This window comes from Lactuca sativa, chromosome 4, assembly GCF_002870075.4.
Source record: "Lactuca sativa cultivar Salinas chromosome 4, Lsat_Salinas_v11, whole genome shotgun sequence".
NCBI lineage: Eukaryota > Viridiplantae > Streptophyta > Magnoliopsida > Asterales > Asteraceae > Lactuca > Lactuca sativa.
This window is the reverse complement of record NC_056626.2, coordinates 76,960,715-76,982,533: the sequence shown is the minus strand read 5'-3', so window position 1 is coordinate 76,982,533 and position 21,819 is coordinate 76,960,715. Positions and strand designations below refer to the sequence as shown.

Sequence of the window (21,819 nt, the reverse complement as noted above, 5' to 3'; positions counted from 1 at the left end):
CACATTGGCCTTCCCAGGGTGGTAAAGGATCTCGCAATCATAATCCCTCACCACGTCTAACCACCGACGCTGCCTCATGTTCAGATTCAGCTGATCCATGAGGTACCTCAAACTCTTGTGGTCCGTGTAAATGGTACATCGAATCCCGTAGAGGTAATGCCGCCAAATCTTGAGGGCGAAAACCACCGCCCCAACTCCAAATCATGTGTTGGGTAGTTCGCCTCGTGTGGCTTCAGCTGCCTCGAAGCATAAGCAATGACATGCCCCCTCTGCATCAATACTGCGTCCAAACCTGAGATCGACGCATCGCAGTATACCACAAAATCCTCTACGCCTGCGGGCAGGGCTAAGATTGGCGCCTCGCACAATCTCTGCCTCAGAATCTCGAACGCTGCCTGCTGCTCAGGCCCCCATTGAAAGACCACGGCTTTCCTAGTCAACCGTGTCAGGGGTACAACTATCTTGGAGAAATCCCAAATGAATCTCCGATAGTAGCCTGCTAATCCTAGGTAACTCCGAATCTCGGATGGAGACTTCGGAACCTCCCACCTCATCACGGCCTCTACCTTGGCTGGGTCTACTGAAATCCCGTTCTGGTTGACTAGGTGCCCAAGAAACTGCACCTCGCACAACCAAAACTCACATTTGGAGAACTTGGCGTACAAGCTCTCCCTCCTCAGGGTCTCCAAAACCTCTCTCAGATGCTCCTCATGTTCCTCCTGTGTCTTGGAACAAACCAAGATGTCATCAATGAAAACTATCACAAACCGATCCAACATCGGTCTACACACGCGGTTCATGAGGTCCATGAATGCGGCAGGAGCATTGGTGAGCCCGAACGGCATCACCACGAACTCATAATGGCCATAACGCGTCCAAAACGCGGTCTTTTGTACATCCTCTTCTCTGACCCTCATCTGATGATAACCTGAATGCAATCGATCTTGGAGAACCAAGATGCTCCCTGTAGCTGATCAAAGAGGTCATCAATCCTCGGGAGTGGGTAACGGTTCTTCACCATTACCTTATTTAGCTCCCGGTAATCTATACACATCCGATGCGACCCGTCCTTCTTTTTCACAAACATGATTGGGGCTCCCCAGGTTGAACTGCTCGGTCGAACAAATCCCTTGTCTAGCAGCTCCTGCAGCTGCGTAGACAACTCCTGCATCTCAGGAGGAGCCAACCGATAGGGTGCCTTGGCTATTGGAGCCGCACCAGGAACTAGGTCGATTCTGAACTCCACCTGACGCTTCGGAGGTATTCCAGGAAGCTCCTCCGGGAACACATTAGCGTAGTCTCGCACCACTGGAACCTTGCTCACTGTCGCTTTACCCGTCTCCCGGGTATCCATAACATACGCGACATATCCCGCGCAACCCTGTTGAAGGTAGTGCCTAGCCCTCGCTGCTGAACATACTGTAGGTCCACGCTGTGGCCTTTCGCCGTGAATCACCAACTCTACCCCACTCGGGGTCCTGATCCGCACTATCTGTTGTGCACAATCTATCACCGCCCCATTAGGGCTCAACCAATCCATGCCTATAATCACCTTGTTCCCCCGCAACGGGACGGGAACCAAATCCACCAAATAGCACTCCTCAAATAATATCATAACACAATCCCTGAATACTGCTGATGCTCGCACCGATTGATCATCGGCAATCTCTACCTCTAAAGGGCAATCCAACATACCCGAAGACTCAGTAAACCTCTTGCTAAGCGCAAGGGAAACAAATGACCGGGTGGCCCCCGAGTCAAACAACACCTGGACAGGAATACCGTTCACATGGAACGATCCTAATGCATATACATAGAGCACATATCAATATCATAACATCATAAAAAAGTAGAGGGAAAGAATCATACCCGTCACCACGTCGGGTGCGGCGCATGCCTCCTCGGTAGTCAGCTGAAATACCCGGCTCCTCACCACCGAAGCCTCTGCCTTGCCCTGCCGACCATCAGTGATCCGCAGGGTCGCTGGAGTTGGGGCCTTCATTGGCGCTGATGCTGTCAACTGGGGGCAATTGGCCTTCTTGTGGCCCCTCTGGTTGCAATGGAAACACAGCAGCTCAGATGTCTGAATCACGGGTGCAGGGGCGGTACAATCCCTGCTGATATGCCCCAACTTGCCGCACTTATAGCAGCCTGACGATCCCAGTCTATATGCACCCTCATGAGGCCTGCCGCATTTCCTGCAGCGGCTCGGTCCTGACTGGCCTTTCGGCCTACCATCGGATCCCTTAGGCTTCTTCCCCGAAGCCCCTCCTATATGTCCCTCCTCCGACTTCCTCTTCCGGATGTGCTCCAGGTCTATCTCCCTCTCCCTCGCCCTGGCAATCATAGAGTCCAAGGTAGGGCAAGCCGAGAAGCTGACATGCTCCCAAATATCAGCGCGTAGCATGTCGTGGTAGCGGGTCCTCCTCATGTCCTCATCACCCGCGTACTGGGGCACCAACAATGCCCTCTCCCGGAACTTGGCGGTGATCTCCGCCACAGTCTCTGTCGTCTGCCTCATGTCCAAAAACTCCCTGGCCAGCTGCTGAAGCTCGACAGCCAGCGCAAACTCTGCCCTGAACCTGGTCGCAAAGTCCGACCAAGTCATAGCCTCGACAGCCGAGGCTCCCAACGAGTCCCCCACGGACTCCCACCAATCCCTAGCTCGATCTCGTAAACACCCTGCTATGAACCTCACCTTCGACCCCTCAGGGCAGAAGCTAATCATCTGTGCAGACTCAATGTCTGCAATCCATCGTCTGGCAGCTATGGGGTCCTTCGCCCCGTGAAAATCTGGCGCACCACTGCCCCGAAAGTCCTTGAAGGACAGCGTGCGAGATCCCGACTGGCCAGATGCCATGTCGCTCTTGAACGTCCGGAGGCGATCCTCCATCAACTCCAATATCCCTTCCTTGATCAACCCGAAGATAATGGGGGTCGACTCAAGGATGCCTCTGGTGATCTCTGACGCGATGAACTCGCGTAGCCCCTCATCTACTGGCTCGGAACCTGATCCCGAACCCGATCCCTCTCCTGTACTGCCAACCGCTGGCCTCGAGCGTAGTACCACCATTCTAAAATACAAAAGAAATAACAATTGTTAGCGATTCTGATACTTCTGGAGGGATCACACCTACTACAAGTTCCCTGGTCTTATCTTGGCCTTCCTTGATTCGGGTACGGATCCTATGCTTTCAGTAGTATGGGACCATACTACCTTCCACATCTATCCGTACCTTCTCCAAGGACTGTCTCGACTCCACCAGGTCCCTTTCACTACCGCTGATCTCTGCTACTCCTATCCTAGGCTTACCCTAGGAAACCTCTGACTCCACCCAACCCAGTCCTCAGCTGCTGAAGGTCTCTTAGTGATGCCAATTAGCTATTACCTGAATACAATCACATGCGACGAGGCTCGGATAATCCTTCGAGTAAGGGACTCATCCCTACAACGGTTAGGACTCAAACAAGAGCTACGCAATAGGGTCAAATCCAACACTCTGAGATTATTCAACCCTGATCACATGTGACCTTAATGTATTCACCTAACAGCTAACTCCCATCACTCAAAGCTCACATAGCACAAAGCAAACAACATTTGGACAAAAGGAAACAATCTCAAGCAACTCTATCCTCATAGAGGAAAACTGAACTAGCATACAATGCTAAACTCGTACTATCAGGCTTAACCTAAACAGGCTATCCTACTGCTGTCTACTCAGTTCTAGCATGCAACTTTTCATACACTGAAGTACATAAGCAGGCACATAAGGCATCACTCCTAGATCCTTAGTCCTATTCTAGCATGCTGTTCTACTGAAACTGATAAACATAACATAAGCTTGTATGGGTACTTTGGGGAATACTTACTTGAGCTCGGCCGGTCGCGCACATCACACACTTCGTTCTTTCTTAAAAACCTTTACTTAGCCTTTTAGAAAACATTTTCTTTTTCCATAATCTTTTAATCCCTCGATTTGAGTTCAAACACCCCCGAAAGGTGTGTCCGAATCCCTCAAACCAGGGCTTTGATACCAACTTGTAACGTCCCAAAAATACGAGCCAAAAATTTCATTTTTAAAACATGCACTTAGCATATCATCAGGGATAAAACGTTCAACGATAATATCATTTTACAAAAGATACTGCATGCCTAGAAAACATTTTTATAAAACACTAAAGTGTCAGAGTACAATTTCGCAGGAGGATCCCGTGATGCGGAAAACAAGGCATGTGTGTAATGTACCGCTACCGCGCCAGCTCCTTCCCCTTCGAAGAAGAGGTACCTGAAACCGAAACTAAAAACTGTAAGCACAAAGCTTAGTGAGTTCCCCCAATATACCACATACCATACAATTACATAGCATACATACTACCGGGCAATTCTGGGGTGCCCGACCTACCCGGTACGGCCATTCTGGGGTGCCGACCTACCCGTGTCAAGCCGTTCTGGGGTGTTGACTACCCATGTCAAGTCATTCTGGGGTGCAGACTACCCTTCGGTCCTGACTACTGAACCTCGGGGACTATTTCACCCCCTGCTAATACTACTATCACATATCCTAACAGATCATGCTAACATATAAACATAACATCACATACTGTCAGACATATCTGGGGTGTCTGACTACCCTCCGGTCCTAACAACCGAACTCTACTACTATCACATATAACATATCGTGCTAGCATATAACATATCATGTAGTAGCAACCTAGAGGATATCACAGAGACAATCATCTATCATACGTCTCCTAGTGGTGGGCCGACATTGTGGCCTTAGACCCACCGCTACTGGAAGGTAACTCACCTCGAAATAGCTGCTGATCGGTGTGGGAATTGACTGTCTGCTGCTGTTGCCGCTCCGGAAATCCTCCGGCTATAATTCCCACAAAATACTCAGTCAAACACCGCTAATTGCCCCCCCCCCCCCTTGGGTAAAATGACCATTTTACCCCTGATCGAGTCAAAAGTCAAAGTGAGGCATTGACTTTACTCGTCGAGTCCCGTCCATTTGATTGTCCTTAATCTCGTCTTTACTCGTCGAGTTAGGCATTGACTCGACGAGTTCGCCTTCTAAACTGATGTCCAAGTCCTTCATCCTACTCACCGAGTTGTATGAACAACTCGCCGAGTTCATCTTCATCCGATGAACACTTTATACTGTGACTCGCCGAGTTGTATGAACAACTCGTCGAGTCTGTTCTTGATCTAAGAAGGTTGCCTTGAACTCGCCGAGTCGGGGAATTGACTCGCCGAGTTCTTTCATGGATGAGTTCGGCTTCCAACTCACCGAGTCCACCCATGACTCACTACTCTACTCGGCATGAACGAAAAGGGGGGAAAAACTCGGGGACTCGCGACTCGACTCGGCGAGTCCGATGAGCGACTCGCCGAGTCTGCCACATGAAAATACTATACACTCGATCTTGCTCGAAACCAGTTCATGCCATTTACAGATCTGGGTTCTTAGGGCAGGATTTTCACGTAAAGTTTCCAACTTTACGTGTAGAAATGCATAGAATGGGGATTAAAGGCGAAATAAGGGCTAAGAAGGTAGATCTAGGACATTCAAGCAATTTACTCCCATAAAGGTTATAGATCTGAGCTTCTGGAGCTCAAACATGACTAGATCTAGTGGATAATCAACCTATTACGAATTCTATCTCATGCACAAGCTTGGAAAAGGTTCAAGAAGAGCTCAAAAGGTGCTTTAATGGGGTTTTAAGCATACAAACAGAATGGAGCAGAGATATACCTCAGAGAACTCTAAAATAGCACCAAGATATCTGGTCTCCTTCTTCTCTTCTTGATCCACTCTCCTTCTTCTCCCAAAATCTTCAAGGAATCACTCTAATCACTTCAATCTCATAAGAAACGAGTTAGGGTTTGATGTAGGGTGCTCTGAGGGTGAAAGGGGGCGAGCTTGGGCCGCACAAGCTAGCTTAAACAGGGGGCAAACCCTTGGGATTAGGGTTTCATCAGACAGTGGGGAATCGCCGAGTCGCCAACTTAAACATGCTCCGGATCCCGTCTCTACTCGGCGAGTTGGACCTACAACTCGCCGAGTCCAAGGCTAAAAAAGAAAAATACTAAGATAAATTTTACGTACCAGGAACCAGGTGCTACAAATCTCCCCCACTTATTTTAGACTTCGTCCTCGAAGTCTGTTGCGCGATCCTGAAACAGCTCAGGGTAATGCTCCATCATTTCTTCCACCGGCTCCCAAGTCCACTCGGACGCCTTTCGGTGTTGCCACTGCACCTTCACTAACTCCATCCTCTTGTTCCTTAGATCCTTCGACTTCCGGTCGAGGATTGCGACTAGGCGCTCAATGTAATTCAGGCTGTCATCAATCTGTATATCCTCTAACGGCACCACCGCTGAATCGTCCACAAGACACTTCCGCAACTGGGAGACATGGAAGGTGCTGTGGATCTGGCTGAGCTCGGCTGGCAGATCCAGCCTATATGCCACCTTGCCCACCCGGGCTACAACCCTGAACGGTCCAATGTACCTCGGGCCCAACTTGCCCCGCTTCCTGAATCAGATGACGCCTTTCCAAGGTGACACTTTCAGGAGAACCATATCCCCGACCTGGAACTCCAGATATGATCGGCGCTTGTCGGCATAACTTTTCTGCCGACTCTGCGCAGTCTGAAGCCTGCTTTGAACCTGCTGGGTTCTCTCGGTCGTCTTGAGCACCACCTCGGTGCTCCCCATGACCCTCTGGCCAACTTCACCTCAACATATCGGGGTCCTGCACCTCCGACCATACAACATCTCGAATGGAGGACGGTCAATACTCGTGTGGTAGTTGTTGTTGTACGAGAACTCAGCCAAGGGAAGATAGGTATCCCAGCTACCACCGAAGTCTAGCACGCAAGCCCGCAACATATCCTCCAAAGTCTGGATGGTCCACTCACTCTGACCATCCGTATGCGGGTGAAAGGCGGTGCTAAAGTGCAAACGAGTGCCCAACTCATCATGAAACTTCTTCCAAAACCTGGAAGTGAACCACACATCTCGATCTGATATTACTGACACTGGCACCCCGTGCCGTGTCACTATCTCCCTGATGTAGATATCGGCCAACTTTTCGGCCGAGATACTTTCCTGATGATTTTAAACAAGATGAACTTCCCTGATTTCATCCCCTTTCTTGAAAAGCTTAACGGAAGATGCAGAGATGTGTATTATTGTCCACATGAAGTGAGATGTGTATTACTGTCCACATGAATTTATGTATTTACCAATGAGTTAGGGCACACTCGGAATTTCTTTCCAGAATTATCTTTGGTCTTGGAGGTACGAATTCTTGTAGGGAGTTTACAATCACAGAGGACTTCCTTATCTACTCTATGATTGCTTGAATCTGTGAAGATTCTTGAGCCACTCGACATCTTCTTTCTTCTTCAACGACAAAACCGTGATTCCTCCTGATTTTGGATGTTAACATTCGTTTATAAGGAGTGACTAAGCTAATTAATTGTTATGCGGTTGTTTTTATTGCCACGTATGCTTCCACATCAGCAAAACTTATAGAATCCGGTCAAAATGACCTAATGTGTACATATTAATAAAGTATAAGGGTTTAATTTACAAAAAAAAAAAGTAAGGATTAAATGTGTACATTTCAAAAAGTAACTTACCCTTTCAAATCATTTTCCCTTTGCAAAACCACCTATGTTGAATTCTAAACCAAACAATATTAATAGTATCTAAATCTTTGATCTTTGAGATGAGGGCCAAATGTAAGCCCTAAAAATGTATAAATTTATATACTATTTAGATCTTTATGTCTATGATAGTAGCAGAATGATCATAAACAATTAAACATTAACCAATTGTGTGAGCACTTACGTCCAGTTTCAAAATACCACGTTCGATATGTATTTGTATGATTTCAAATGCTTCTTTGTTTAATTACTAATTTTGTAACAAATTTTAAAACCCAATTTCCAGTTGACTTTTATATATATTATAAAAACTAAAACCGTTCATTGTTTTCCCACGTGTATGTGCATTTTTTTCGTATTTGGGCAAAAAAGATTGTTCATAGTTTATTGTTTAAAATCATTTGTTGATTTTTTTTGTATTTTATATTATATAAAATCATACCAAGTTAAAGTAGAATTTGAAAGAAAAAGAAATGTGAAATGTTAAAAGCATTCAAAGCCATTGTTGTGAGCCCCCACAAGTTGCAGTCATGAAATGGACACCATTGGAACCAAACGCACGAAGAAACAAGAGCTTTTATTACCTGTTCTTTTGATTTTTGGACTTTTAGGTATACTACTCCAAAGGGCATTTAACTCAAATAATCTTGCCATGATTGAGGAAAATAATGCGAAATATCTTCCACAATACCTAATAATTTATGTAGTAAGGTTATTTTTATCATGTAATAATAAAATAGTTTCATCCATGTCATAATCATTTTGTAATAGCTTCTATATTAATATAATTACTATATCAACATTTAATTAACAATTTATAAAATATATTTTGGTTGTGTTAGGTTATAATTTTTGACCTTCTGTATTAATTTAACTCATCAACCACTAGACTTCAATATTAGGATGTCTAATGTTATAATCTGTAATACATATCAAAGTATCAACACTATAATAATGTGATATTTAAATAATAAAATAAGATGTATTATCTATTTTTCACTGCATTTATAAGTTACACAATTCTATATATGCTATTTATAATCTAACAATAATGAAAATTTACAATATATTGTTATTATCTTTCCAAACGAAAAAATAAAATAAAACATACAATTTAACAAAAAAAAAATTAACAACCAAAGTTGTATTGTGAAATTATCATAGATTAATATTAATATCAAAAGAATATACGTCTCCTTAAACGATGCACAATTAAATATGAATTATCACATGCTAATCACTAGAATAAACATTCAAGAAATATAGTAAATTAATATTCTAATATATAACTATAAATAATTTCATAACAAAATATAATAATATAATAACACAATTTACAGAGTTGGGTAAAAAAATCTACATTTTGAAGTACCAATTGCAAGCCTAGAACGAAATCTTATCAATATAAGATACTTTATAATATAATAATCTAAAAAATACATGTAAATGTATTTGATAATGAATAAATAGAATAACTATGACATATTACAATCAGATAATGCCTTTGTTTTGTATCCTTATGTTTGAGTTACGCTTATCAAATCCCAAGTGACAAACTATTTTAATATTATTTTATTCAATTTATGACTCTTCTTCACAAAACCAAACCTTCTTCCACCATTTCAACTCCACTTCCCTCTATCTCTTTCTAACTCCACCATATCTACTCCTCTATCAGCTTCAAAAAAAACCCCTTAAACTCCATGAAAGCAACAGTAACAACAAGATCAAGCATCTAATGCTGCAAAGACCCACGAAGAATATGAATCTTTTTTCATGTTTCGTTACAACACTGGTTCTTTCGACGTTCTTTATGTTATCAGAATCAGCAAATTGCAACAACACAGACCATGTTATCATCTCGAAGGCCTTCATGTCTGTTTACAATTTCAATTCTTCATGGTTAGTCTGCTCAAACTCGCAAATCTCGGAGATTAATCTGTCGTCAAGAAACCTTACTGGAGCTCTTTCATGGAAGTTCCTCAAGAACTTAACTCACATCCACACCATTAACCTTTCGAACAACTCTCTTAAAGGTTATATACCATCATGGTTTTGGTCGATTCCAAATTTAGTTGAAGTAAATCTGTCGAAGAACAAGCTTGGAGGTACAATCGGGTTTGAATCCGGGTCGGGTTTGAGTTCGATTCAAGTTCTGAATCTTTCTTTTAACAGGTTCACTAACTTAGCTCATCTGTCCAATTTCTCAAACCTATCGGTTCTTGATATGTCTTATAATAACTTAAAGGTTTTACCTTTTGGTTTAAATTCTGTCAAGAAACTCCAACATCTTGATCTTTCGAGCTGTAATATCTCAGGTGATTTAAAACCCATCTCGAATCTGACCTCATTAGAGTTCTTGGATGTTGCAAACAATCATATGAGTGGCACATTTCCCGATGATTTCCCTCCACTTTCGAACATCAATTTCTTGAACATCTCGTTCAATAATTTCTCTGGTGTATTGCCTTATGATAAAGTTCAAAGATTTGGAAATTCTTCTTTCATTAACTCTGGAATGTTGTTCAAATTTTCAAACACTTCCGTGAATCATACTGCTACTGTTCCTGTTTCTGTTCATCATCCAAAAGAATCACATGTGAAGCCACACCAGATTCTTTCAGCGCATAGTAACCCCAAAGATCCAAATTCCGTGAAGGAATACAAAAAACCCAGTTCGAAAAAGAGGTTAATTTGGATCATAATCATATCTTCGATATCATTTTTAGTGTTATTAGCGATGGGTGTATGCATATATTGCATATTTAAGAAGAGAAAGATGGCAAAAAGAAACAAATGGGCAATCTCCAAACCGGTTCACCAACACCAACCATTCAAGATCGAAAAATCCGGTCCGTTTTCATTTGAAACGGAGTCCGGTTCGTCATGGGTGGTTGACGTCCGGGAACCGTCGTCAGCGGCGGTGGTGATGTTTGAGAAGCCATTGATGAGTTTTACTTTCAAGGACCTGATGGCTGCCACGTCACAGTTTGGGAAAGAGTCCTTGCTGGCAGAAGGCAGGTGTGGGCCCGTGTATCGAGCCGTATTGCCAGGTGAGATCCACGTGGCAGTCAAGGTGTTGGAGAATGCTCGAGGGATGAGTCATGATGATGCTGTATCTATGTTTGAAAACCTCTCAAAGCTCAAGCATCCTAATTTGTTACCCATTTCTGGTTACTGCATTGCAGGTTAGTTTCGTCTTTTCACATTTACTTTTCCATTTTTGCGAAATTCACGACTACAATCTTATTACGCTACAATACAATGAGCCAACACCAAGTCCAAAAGCTAAAACAACATCGACTTGAACGCACATTTTCTGACTATTTTTTTGTTAAGTCGCTTTCATGAAACAAATATTTATAACTTATCATATCAACTCGTGTTAATATTAACTTTTGTCAATGAGTAATGGGCATTCTGAGGTCCTAAATGGCTAATTTGCCCCCTATTGGTTGTTACTAGTAGGCTTTCGTGATTGAGTTGTCTAGTAGTAGTGTACTTGATTAAAAGAAATTACCACGTATTTCAATTTTGACCATATTTGTAGAAAGTCAAATCTGAACATGTGAAGGCTAGAAGATATGGGCAGTAAAGGCCAGAGATGAAAAGTTGGTCAGAAAATTTACAAAAAAGCACAAATTTTGAATACAAGTACTCCAAAAAACCATCATTATAATATATATATATATATATATATATATATATATATATATATATATATATATATATATATATATATATATATATATATATATATATATATATATATACCCACTTGTTAAAGACGGTTTAAGCAAAAAGGTATGCAACATGCAACATTGATAACATACTTCCCGAAATTGCTACAAGACATGTGAAGTAGTATAGAAAGGGTGAAATCATTTATGAAATAAAATGGATTTCAACTACTTTGTATGATATTTGTAGGGATATTTATTAAATAGTTATTCTTTTGTATTTAAAGTGCAGTGTTATTTCAAAGATCATTGAGTACGTTTGTTGGGTGTTTAGAATTTATTGCACTTATTCAACATTTATTATGGATTCAATCCAAAAAAAAACACATTTAAGTTTTCCAAAATTTGAAATCACACCATTTTATTTAAATTTTGGAGTTACATAAAATATTGAATAATGTTATTTTGCAAATGATAGGCAAGGAAAAGCTGGTGTTATACGAGTTCATGGCCAACGGCGATCTTCACCGGTGGCTACAAGAGCTCCCAACCGGCAAAACTGACGTGGAAGACTGGAGCACCGATACGTGGGAGTATCCCGTCGACTCATCATCGCCGGAAAAAATGGAGTGGCGTACACGTCACAATATAGCCATCGGAATAGCCCGTGGCCTAGCCTATCTCCACCATGCTCAATCCACACCGGTGGTGCATGGCCACCTCGTTCCTTCAAACATCCTCCTATCAGATTATCTCGATCCCCGTATAGCCGGCATCGGACTGAGCCATGATCATGACCGAGTCCATGCACAGACCACCGATTCCGACGTGTTCAGTTTCGGCGTTGTGTTGATCGAGCTGTTGACCGGTCAAACGGGGTCGGAAGAAACGGTGGTGAAAGCGAGGAAGTTGGTAAGGGAAGGACGAGGGGTGGATGCATTGGACTCGAGGCTGCGACTCGGGGATAACTCAGTGAGTGAGATGGTGGAGTGCCTCCGTGTTGGGTACCTGTGCACGGCGGAGACGCCTGGGAAAAGACCCACGATGCAGCAGGTTCTTGGGATGCTTAAAGACATTCATCCCATCACGGCGGAGTTAAACTGACGGACTTTTTGTGTTTTGTCGCCGTCGATCGGAATCCAGAGCTATGATTGCTAAATCCAGGAAATTTGTTTTGTTAGGGGTTGTATATCCTGCATGTAAAGTTGTACGCTTTCCTGGATTTGGGTTTTTTAGTTTGAGAAGTGGTTTTGGTTTGTAGTTTTGTTGATTGACTGGAGAGAGTGGTTGCATGGTTGGTTGCTTTCAAATGCGTACATATTTGGAATTGAAGAAAAGTCCAACTTCCATTTATGGTAAGTTTATCATGAAAATTGCATAAGGTATAAGTCGCTGATGCAATGTGCATCTTCATTAGGAAAGTCACGTGACAACCATGTGACCAATTGATTGGTGATCATTTTAATATTTATTTTTACTAGATACATATTATTTTTTGTCAAATCTGTATATGAATAGTAACACTCTTTCGTTCAACCACAAATAAAACTTACAAAAAAAAAAAGAAAAAGGCTACATATGGTTATTGGGAAAACAATAATACAAATGATGTTTTAGAATTTTTTAATAGAAATAAAGTATGTCACAGTAATTAAATATGGGGAACTATTTTATCGACAATTGTCTATGAAGATAACGCGTTATCTAAGAAAACATGTAAATGAAATAAATTAGACATAATAGTGTTGCCGAAATGAATTGTTGTCTATATAAAATAATATATAATCTTGTCAATATAATGGCATATTTTGGGTTGTTTGGTAAATATTGGTTACATGTCTAGAGAATGCAATGTTGTTTAACTATTTAAAGGTTGAATTTGTTCGGATGTTATATCAAAGAATCTCAATGTCGCCTGATTCATAGGTCACTTCTAAATGATTTTATTCAATTTCACCATTTTATTTTAATGGTTAAGTTGTTTATCTGTTTAGACTTTAAAGGTGAACCTGAGACTCTTAATTCGTTTAAAGGTTGTACCAAACACTCTGAATGTCTCTAAATGATGCCATCTAAATGTTAACAAATAGCCTCTTACAAATTCAAAAAATTTATGGAGTACAGATTTTTAAAAAGGTATGTTGAATAAGAAAAACTATATTCTTTAGTTTCTTTATAAATCGTTATATATGTATTTAAGCTAGAGACAAACTCGTATATAATTGAAGAACTTAAACTATGTATTTTTTTCAAATTTATTAAGTAAAAAATAGCACCGTAAACACCAGGTGACTAAAACGATTAGAGGTGTTTGAAATTGCTTAGTTAAAGTGTTTATTTATTTACAATTGACATTAATAATAAATTATTTTTAGTTTATAAATAGAAAAATATCTAAAATATTTATTAACTTAAATAAAAAGTTTTTGATAAGCTCTTTTTACTTGTTGACTTAAATAATGAGTTTTATAAGTTAATTTTTTTAAACTTACTTAGAATAAAAAGTTTTTAAAGTTACTTTTTTTTTGTTTATTTACATAAATAAGTAGTTTTTGTAAATTTACTTTACTTAATGCACATATATGCAGAATTTGTTGAACACTAGCAAAATGACTTATCAAGTTATCTAGTTATTTCGTGTTATACTTGATCTAAACATTCCTTTTTAAATTCTATTTGGACATTGAATAAACTGTTAAATTCTTAAAAAATAATAAGTTTGTTTATAGTGAGAGCATGTGCGTTTAATGAGACAATAGTCAAAACTGCAGTCTCAGTCGATTAAGTTATAACGATCGTAACACAGATGAAGTCATGAAACACTTGATCGATCTTGAAATTAAAAATAAAAATGGAATAAATTCAAAGAGGTGGACAAATAGAAGTGGGTAAGTTGTGACTTGTGAGGCAGGGAAATCCCACTAATTGTTTGTACTGTTGTCCATTGTTTTTTATCACCCAAAACCTTTAATTATAATTATTACTATTTTTTTCCATTCTTTTGTGTTTCTTCTTTTTAGGCTTATTTTGATATCTTTATTCCTTTTCTAACTTTTATTTTCACTTTCGAATATTCTTCTTCTTATCTTGCTTTCATAAAACAAAAGACACCCAATAAAGTTGTCCACATATCTTAAAATAATTAACAATCATGATTCATTTGTAATGGTGATCACATGCTAAAATTCAAATTCGATAATTAATCACAAAACCCATGAAGAATTTACGATGTGTTTTTACTAATTTGGAAGGAGTTTGAAAGACTAAAATGTAAGTTTTAGTAATTTTTTTTTTGATAAAACACACACTTGTACAAACAACCCCATCACAATAAAAATGGTATTTTTGTCATTTTAAAATTTTGATCATATAACATAATATATTTTTAATTCCTTTGACAAATTTCTATACCAAAAAAAAAAAAAAAAAAAACTAATTCTATTATATGTCCGCTATCGGCCACGAATAACATATTTTAATTTTTTCAAACTCTCACTTGACATATTTTGTTCTTTCCAAAAACAATTATTAGAACCAAATGCCTCTTAATTATTGAAATAAAAAATGGCAAACTTTGCAAATTCAAAATTAATGAGCTATTTTTAAAATAACTGAATAAGTTATGGTGTTTTTTTAGAGAACTTTTTTGTTGATAAAATATAAAAATATAGGAAGAAGAAAAACAAATCATATGGTCAAATTGCTAACGTTATTTAATCCTACTGAATGTTTAATTTAACAACATAATATTTTATTATAACCGATTAATTTGTAACACATCATCCTAACAAAGCCAATGGTATTGATTTAGGACATCTAATATCGTACACACAAGTGTTATGGGTTAACAAATCAATTACGAAGACCAAAAGCAGGCGAATGAGTGGCTGAGCCCCAACTACTTTGGACCTGACCTCGACCTCCATTTTCACCTATTTTTGTCTTTCCTCATTGTTTTTATTTTCATATGACTACATATTTGGCTTTGTATTATTTGCTTCTTTCACGATATAAATTGCAATAATTGAGTGAGAGATAGTATGTGTCTCTATATTATTTATATTTCAGACTCCGTCAAATGTATCCATATATTTATTGAAGTATTTCATCTATTTATAAAAACTTTTATATAGAAAAAAAAAATCAATTATTTCACATTAACAGGTGACATTTAGGTGCTGTTTGTTTTTTCGAAACGAAAATTCATGAAATCTGCGGACCACCTCTGCAATCCTCTGTAGCAGAAGAGGTGGAACAAATGGCTGCAGCCTATAATAAGAAGCATGTTTGTTTTTAACATCTGCAGACTGCTGCAATAAACTGAAATTTAAATAAACTAATTTTATAAACTGAAAATAGTTCTCAACACCGAAATTTAATAATTCTAGTTTTAAAACATTGAAATAATAATAAAAAGAACATGTAAAAAAACAAAAATATAAAACTTTTTTTCTTAAAAAAACTTTAAAAAATGTAAAAGAAGCTAATAGTTTTATTCTAGAAAAAAAAACTAATTTTAAAAAACATTAAAAAAGGAAATAATAAAAAAAATTAAGAAAGTATTGCAAACATTGTCTACAAAGTTCGTAAAAAATTACACACGTTAAAAAAGATGCAACTAAAATTGAAAAATTAATAAAACGGTAAAAAAATTTAAAAAATCATGTTAAAAAATCGTGGAAATTATAAAAATAATATGTGTCACATCCATAAATAAAAATTTAAGAAAATCAAAGTTTTAAAAAAAAAACTAAAAAAAAAAGTTATATAAAAATTATTAAAAAAAACACTTAGAAAAAATGAAAGTTGAAGAGGTTAGAAGAGGCAAGTCAAGTGTTGCACCACGCAGCACACGCGCAGAGGTTTTGTAGTCTGAAGTCTTCCAAAAAACAAACTGCTGTGAGAGGGAAAGTGTTGCACGTGTGCTGCGTCGCGCAGCAATAAGTGGTTTGAAGAGGTTTTTATAGAAAAACAAACAACACCTTAGTGTTGTATGGGTGAACCGATTTCTATCGTGTAAAGGAATTAATTCCTTGGTTTTTCAGTTTTTTAATCTTATGGAGTTATTATTTTTTATTTTTTATTTATTTTAGGTGTTTATAAGTTATTGATTGATGATTTTAATGTCACCAAGTCGTTTTACTAAAAATCATCACATGAGTTCAAACTTTGATTTTATAAAAAATAGGAGATACAAATAGCACAATTGTTTAAGTAGAGTTTGTAGCAATGGGCAAGGTAATACTTATGCATGTATTGATTTCCGTCCACAACAAATCGGTTCTTTTCCCAACGAAATATCGTTGAATATCAACTACTCGTTAAAGAACATTTGTCATTGTTTAACCTCCATACAAAAGTATGAACGACAAAATCATAGATCATGTGACACCACTACTTCTAATATTACAGGATTCCATTATCATCTCTCTCGTCTGAATTGATTTTGTCATGCATTGAAACAGTTTTCTTATGCCAAATGCATAATACAATCAATATTTCCAAACATTCCTAGGAAATTATGTGTGTGCTTTATGTGCATCATATAATTGTTCAACATCACTTCTTGTAAATATATATTTCCGCAAAGCTCTATAACATGTTCACAAAACAAATATGAACATTCTCGTCCTATTATCTCCTACATCTTCATATATTCATCCAGTGCGTCGGTAGTGATGTTTAATGCTAAACGCCGAATTGCAAGTGTATAATTTTAAAGTGTAGTAAAATTTTGTTTAATTTATAATCCTATCTCAACTAAAAGAATTTGTATCCAAATGGTTGGCTATGCATAGAAATATTTGTATGCTCAAATGGAACCGTTGTTTGAATGAATTATGGTCGTTCAATCAATCATCAACAAAGTAATCACTACCAGAAGTTCGTTAGCACATGCTCGATCTTTGTTTATTACAACTTTGTTCCTTCAGATGACATTCAAACTTTCCGTTTCTTGATCGATCATGTTGCCTAACACTTGAACAAATGTATTGAAAAACATCTCATGAAGATGAACCCAAAAAAGCTCCATCTTTCGAGTGTTTTGTAATATGTTTATGAGAATAAAAACGTAGAATAGTTGTATGAAAATTGTATACAATTTATGGTATTTACATAGTTAATTTATGGGGAAAAAACATTTAAGTTTCCAACAAATTTTTTTTTTTTTTTTTTTTTTTTTGAAGGAGTTCAGCTTTGTGAGTTGTGGCAAAGCGCCAAATCATATATGGACCAACCATACGAAAGAAGGGCAATGTCATGCATCCAAATAAATGGTACATTAGCACTACCATGGGCCTGTCCAAAAGGTCGGGCGACTTGATCCACGGCCCAAAACATCGACCTTGAGCAGTTGAGCGGCATAATCTTATTATGAGTAATAATGTAATTGGGCCCAAAATTTATCCACGACACATCAGTTTTTAAAGCCTGGGAATTGGCGTTCGTGAAACCGAAAATGTGAGTGGCAAAATTAAAATTCAACGCCTAAGAGAAGAAGATGAGGAGTCGATATTCTATCAGGCTTGTTGCTTCACGATTATTATTTATTGGATATGTCAGTGCATTGGTAATTAAAAAGGCATTTATTATTCATTCAAGTATAAACTAAAGGCAACAAATTTCATATTTCTTGTATTCTTGTAATGTAATTTTTGATTCTTGGGCATCGGTGCATCAGAATAAACTCTTTATTATCAAACTTTCTTAATCCGAGCTTGTGGAAAGAGGATGTCGATTCAAGCTTGCTTAATCCCAAATTAACAATTACGTTAATGGGGATTCCCAAATCCGAAATTAATAATTACATTAATTTTAATCTTGTAAGAGTGATTGGAATTTTGATCTCATTTGGTGAGTTTTATGTCAAGACACTGAAATAACCGTCAGTAAGTGTATTTGTTGAGTTTCTTTGAATCATATATAGTGATTCAATTTATGAGTTCATGCTTTAGTTTTTGTCTTGTGGTAGAAATATTAGATAGTGTTTTTTTATGGGTGGAAGGAGAAAGTGGACAGCTGTATAGGGTTTAAATTTTTTTATTATATTATATATTTATTTAAAAATAAAAAAAAATTATAATAATGATAAGACCTTTTTTTTCTGACTCGTTCTAAGCATTTGAAGATATTTAAATCATTAGAACCAGTCATGTGCTTTTATATGATGGAGTCAAATCCGTAAATGTATTTAAGTTTTTTTTTTTTTTAAGCATATATGGTGATTTGGTTTTGGGATTATAATTGGTACTTTTTATTATCATTTTGTATTTTGATTATAAATTTTGATGGCTAATGATGGAGTCACACATACTTTCAACTGCAGAGAACTATGACAACAATTGGCATATATCTTATACAAAAAAAGTTTATGTTGTTTGTACTCTAAAAAAAATTCACTTGAACTTTCAGTTACAGAAATATGAGAAAAAGATAGTGACAAGATGGTAATTTTGTTAGTTTGCTTTCATACATTGGCAGTGACAAGATGGTAATTTTGAATGTGTAACGAATCTAAATTCTTTAACATTGGCAATGACAACCGACAAGACAACAACTTTGTTATAGTTTACTTTCATACAAAGATGCTTACTATAAGAAGTTGAATTCATGTGTACATACAAGATGACACTTTGTCTTTTGATATATTATTGTGGCCATTTTTCATTTTGCTTTTGCTGTTCCTAATTGATGGTATTTTTGTGTTTTGTACTATTTTTATACAAATAAGGGCATTATTAAATTTTTCCTTCAATGCATAGAAATATCTACAGATTGGCCTTAGACAAGCCTGAGCAACACATCCTTGGGCTTGGCATGAGAGGTATACCCGGTAGTTTTATGTATTAAGTTAACCTTCCATTCTTATATTTTATGGAGCCACAGACAGCCACAAACAACGAGTCACTTACTCACTCTACAACAATTGCTTTGGTGCAAACTTACAACTTACAACTTGGTGAGTCGTGGTTCTTGTACTACTTTGTATTTTTTATATTTTGTGATTAAATATTTTTGGTCCCACTCCCAATGATTTAGTTAAAAAAAATTACTATCGAATGGAAGCCTTGTAGCTATTTTTTAAATATAATCAATTTTGCTAAATAAAATTACAACAAAGAAGACAAACAGATAACAAGTTCGACCGTATTATATAGTTCCATAAAATATTAACTATATAATGATAATACAGTATTAAGATATAGAAAGAAATAATACATATTTAAATATTTTAGTACAAAGTGGGGATATAATATATGTACATTCTAAAAAATAAACATACGAATGGATATATGATCTTCTTTTAAAAAAAATTAACAAAATATCAGTTATATTTAATGACATGGCATAGTTTTTTATACTAGAGACTATAGTAGATATATTAATTTTCAACTTTATAGACTTAAAATATTTAATTGTGGCTTCTTTATGATATATATATATATATATATATATATATATATATATATATATATATATATATATATATATATATATATATATATATATATATATATATAGGGTTAGGTTCATTTGAGACCACTTATATTTTGTGAGACCGTGAGACGCATTTGTTTATTTTTTTTTATTTTTTTTAGTTAATTCATATTCCGAAAATAATATTTAAAAAAAGAATTTTTTGATTTTTCCATTTATTTTGCATTTTAAAATTATTTTTAGAATATGTACAGTGTAATATTCTATTTAGAATATTTCACGTATTTTTCAAAAAAAATAGAATTTTTTTTTAATTTTTTTTTATTTTTTTTAATTAGTTCAAGTTCCGAAAATAATATTTAAAAAAAGAAGTTTTAGATTTTTCCATTTATTTTGCATTTTAAAATTATTTTTTAGAATATGTCAGTGAAATACTCTATTTAGAATATTTCACGTATTTTTCAAAAAAAAAAACGGATTTTTTTTTATTTTTTATTTTATTTTTTTTATATTTTTTTAATATTTTTTTTAGTTAATTCAAGTTCCGAAAATAACATTTAAAAAAAGAATTTTTGGATTTTTCCATTTATTTTGCATTTTAAAATTATTTTTAGATTTGGTCTCACGGTCTCACAAAATTAGAATGGTCTCAAATGAACCTGAACCTATATATATATATATATATATATATATATATATATATATATATATATATATATATATATATATATATATATATATATATATATGTTTCAATATTTAAGAACTTTGGATTTATAAGAAAAAAAGAAAAATAATGAATTATTAAAATTGATTTTTTTATCATTTACATTTAAATAAATAAACAAAATAAATTAATGAGCTTTAACTTGGAAATTTTGAAATAAAAAAGAAAGTTTATTAATGAAATTAATATTCATTTATTACTATATTTATTGTAATTATTACATTAAAATATTATGTGAAATTTATTAAAATAAAAAACTCATAAAATGACATGTGGAAAAAAATTAATTGAAAATAATCATAAAATAACATTTGACAAATTGAATGGAAATATAACATGAGACAACAAAAACCTTTCATTTATTAAAGTAGATGTTTAATTTTTTTTTTAACAAGTTTTACTTTGGCACTTTTTAACTTTTAAGTACCGAGATGAGAAGTGGACAAGTGGTATGGGCTCTTGAGTCTGATTCGATGTGTCGAGCTAATTCTAGTTGGTGTTGGGCTAATGAGGCTTTCCTCCCCTCAACCTTAAAGAGTTCAAATTTAAAACCTTAACATAAATAAGATTAACGAGTCTATTTGTAAAATAAATAATTCATGATAAATATTTAACATTTTATTATATTTTAAAACAGGTTTCTTTCTGTTTGTAAAATAAATAATTGTATTAATAACTACTTTAATAATTACACTAGGTGTTACAAAGTGTTTTAGTGAGATAGACCATATTACATTAGCTTGGATATGCTTTACTTATACACATGAACATGATGCATATGATAGGGTTCAAATTTAAATTCAAAATGTTACTAATGATTTGCGAATTATCTTCACATGATAGGTTTTAGGATGGATTCTTTGTCGTATTTTTTAAAAGAGAAAAAAAATAAACATGTCTAATTTTATTTACATTATATATTTCCATATAAATAATTAAAAAGTTGTCAAATCTCCTATGTAGCCATCAATTTCATAAATGTAGTATGAGAAATAACGACTTCTAGTAATTGATAATTATTCGACCCTTTCACATATGAAATGACGATCAATCGATGATCTCCTCTGAGAAATAGTCAAAACATTATCTTTTTTTCTAATACAATGACAGTTAAGTAAGCATATTTATTTTTCACCCTATCACCTTCTTAATAACTTAAATTAAAAATATTTACACCCTACTAACCACCTTACTTAAATGCTATATATAGTGCTTAATGTTTTAATTTTAAAGATTCCCTTATTCAATATAAATGAATTTACGTGAACATGGTGTTAGACATTGTAAATAAAAAGA

At 36.1% G+C, this 21,819-nt stretch overlaps 1 protein-coding gene across 1 annotated transcript; it reads left to right on the top strand.

Moving 5' to 3' along the window:
- The first annotated feature begins 9,197 nt into the window (after window positions 1-9,197).
- On the top strand, window positions 9,198-12,710 carry LOC111885066 (calmodulin-binding receptor kinase CaMRLK). The gene is made up of 2 exons (XM_023881358.3): window positions 9,198-10,865; window positions 11,836-12,710. Exons 1-2 carry the CDS (start codon window positions 9,416-9,418, stop codon window positions 12,459-12,461), a joined length of 2,076 nt encoding a protein of 691 aa, XP_023737126.1. The 5' UTR covers window positions 9,198-9,415; the 3' UTR covers window positions 12,462-12,710.
- The last annotated feature ends 9,109 nt before the right edge of the window (window positions 12,711-21,819 follow it).

What these genes read in the sequence shown, in the direction of transcription:
- LOC111885066 (XM_023881358.3), top strand. Translation starts at nt 9,416, where the DNA reads ATGCTGCAAAGACCCACGAAGAATATGAATCTTTTTTCATGTTTCGTT. An exon ending in TTCTGGTTACTGCATTGCAG is followed by an intron (nt 10,866 to 11,835) that starts GTTAGTTTCGTC and finishes TGCAAATGATAG; the next exon opens with GCAAGGAAAAGCTGGTGTTA.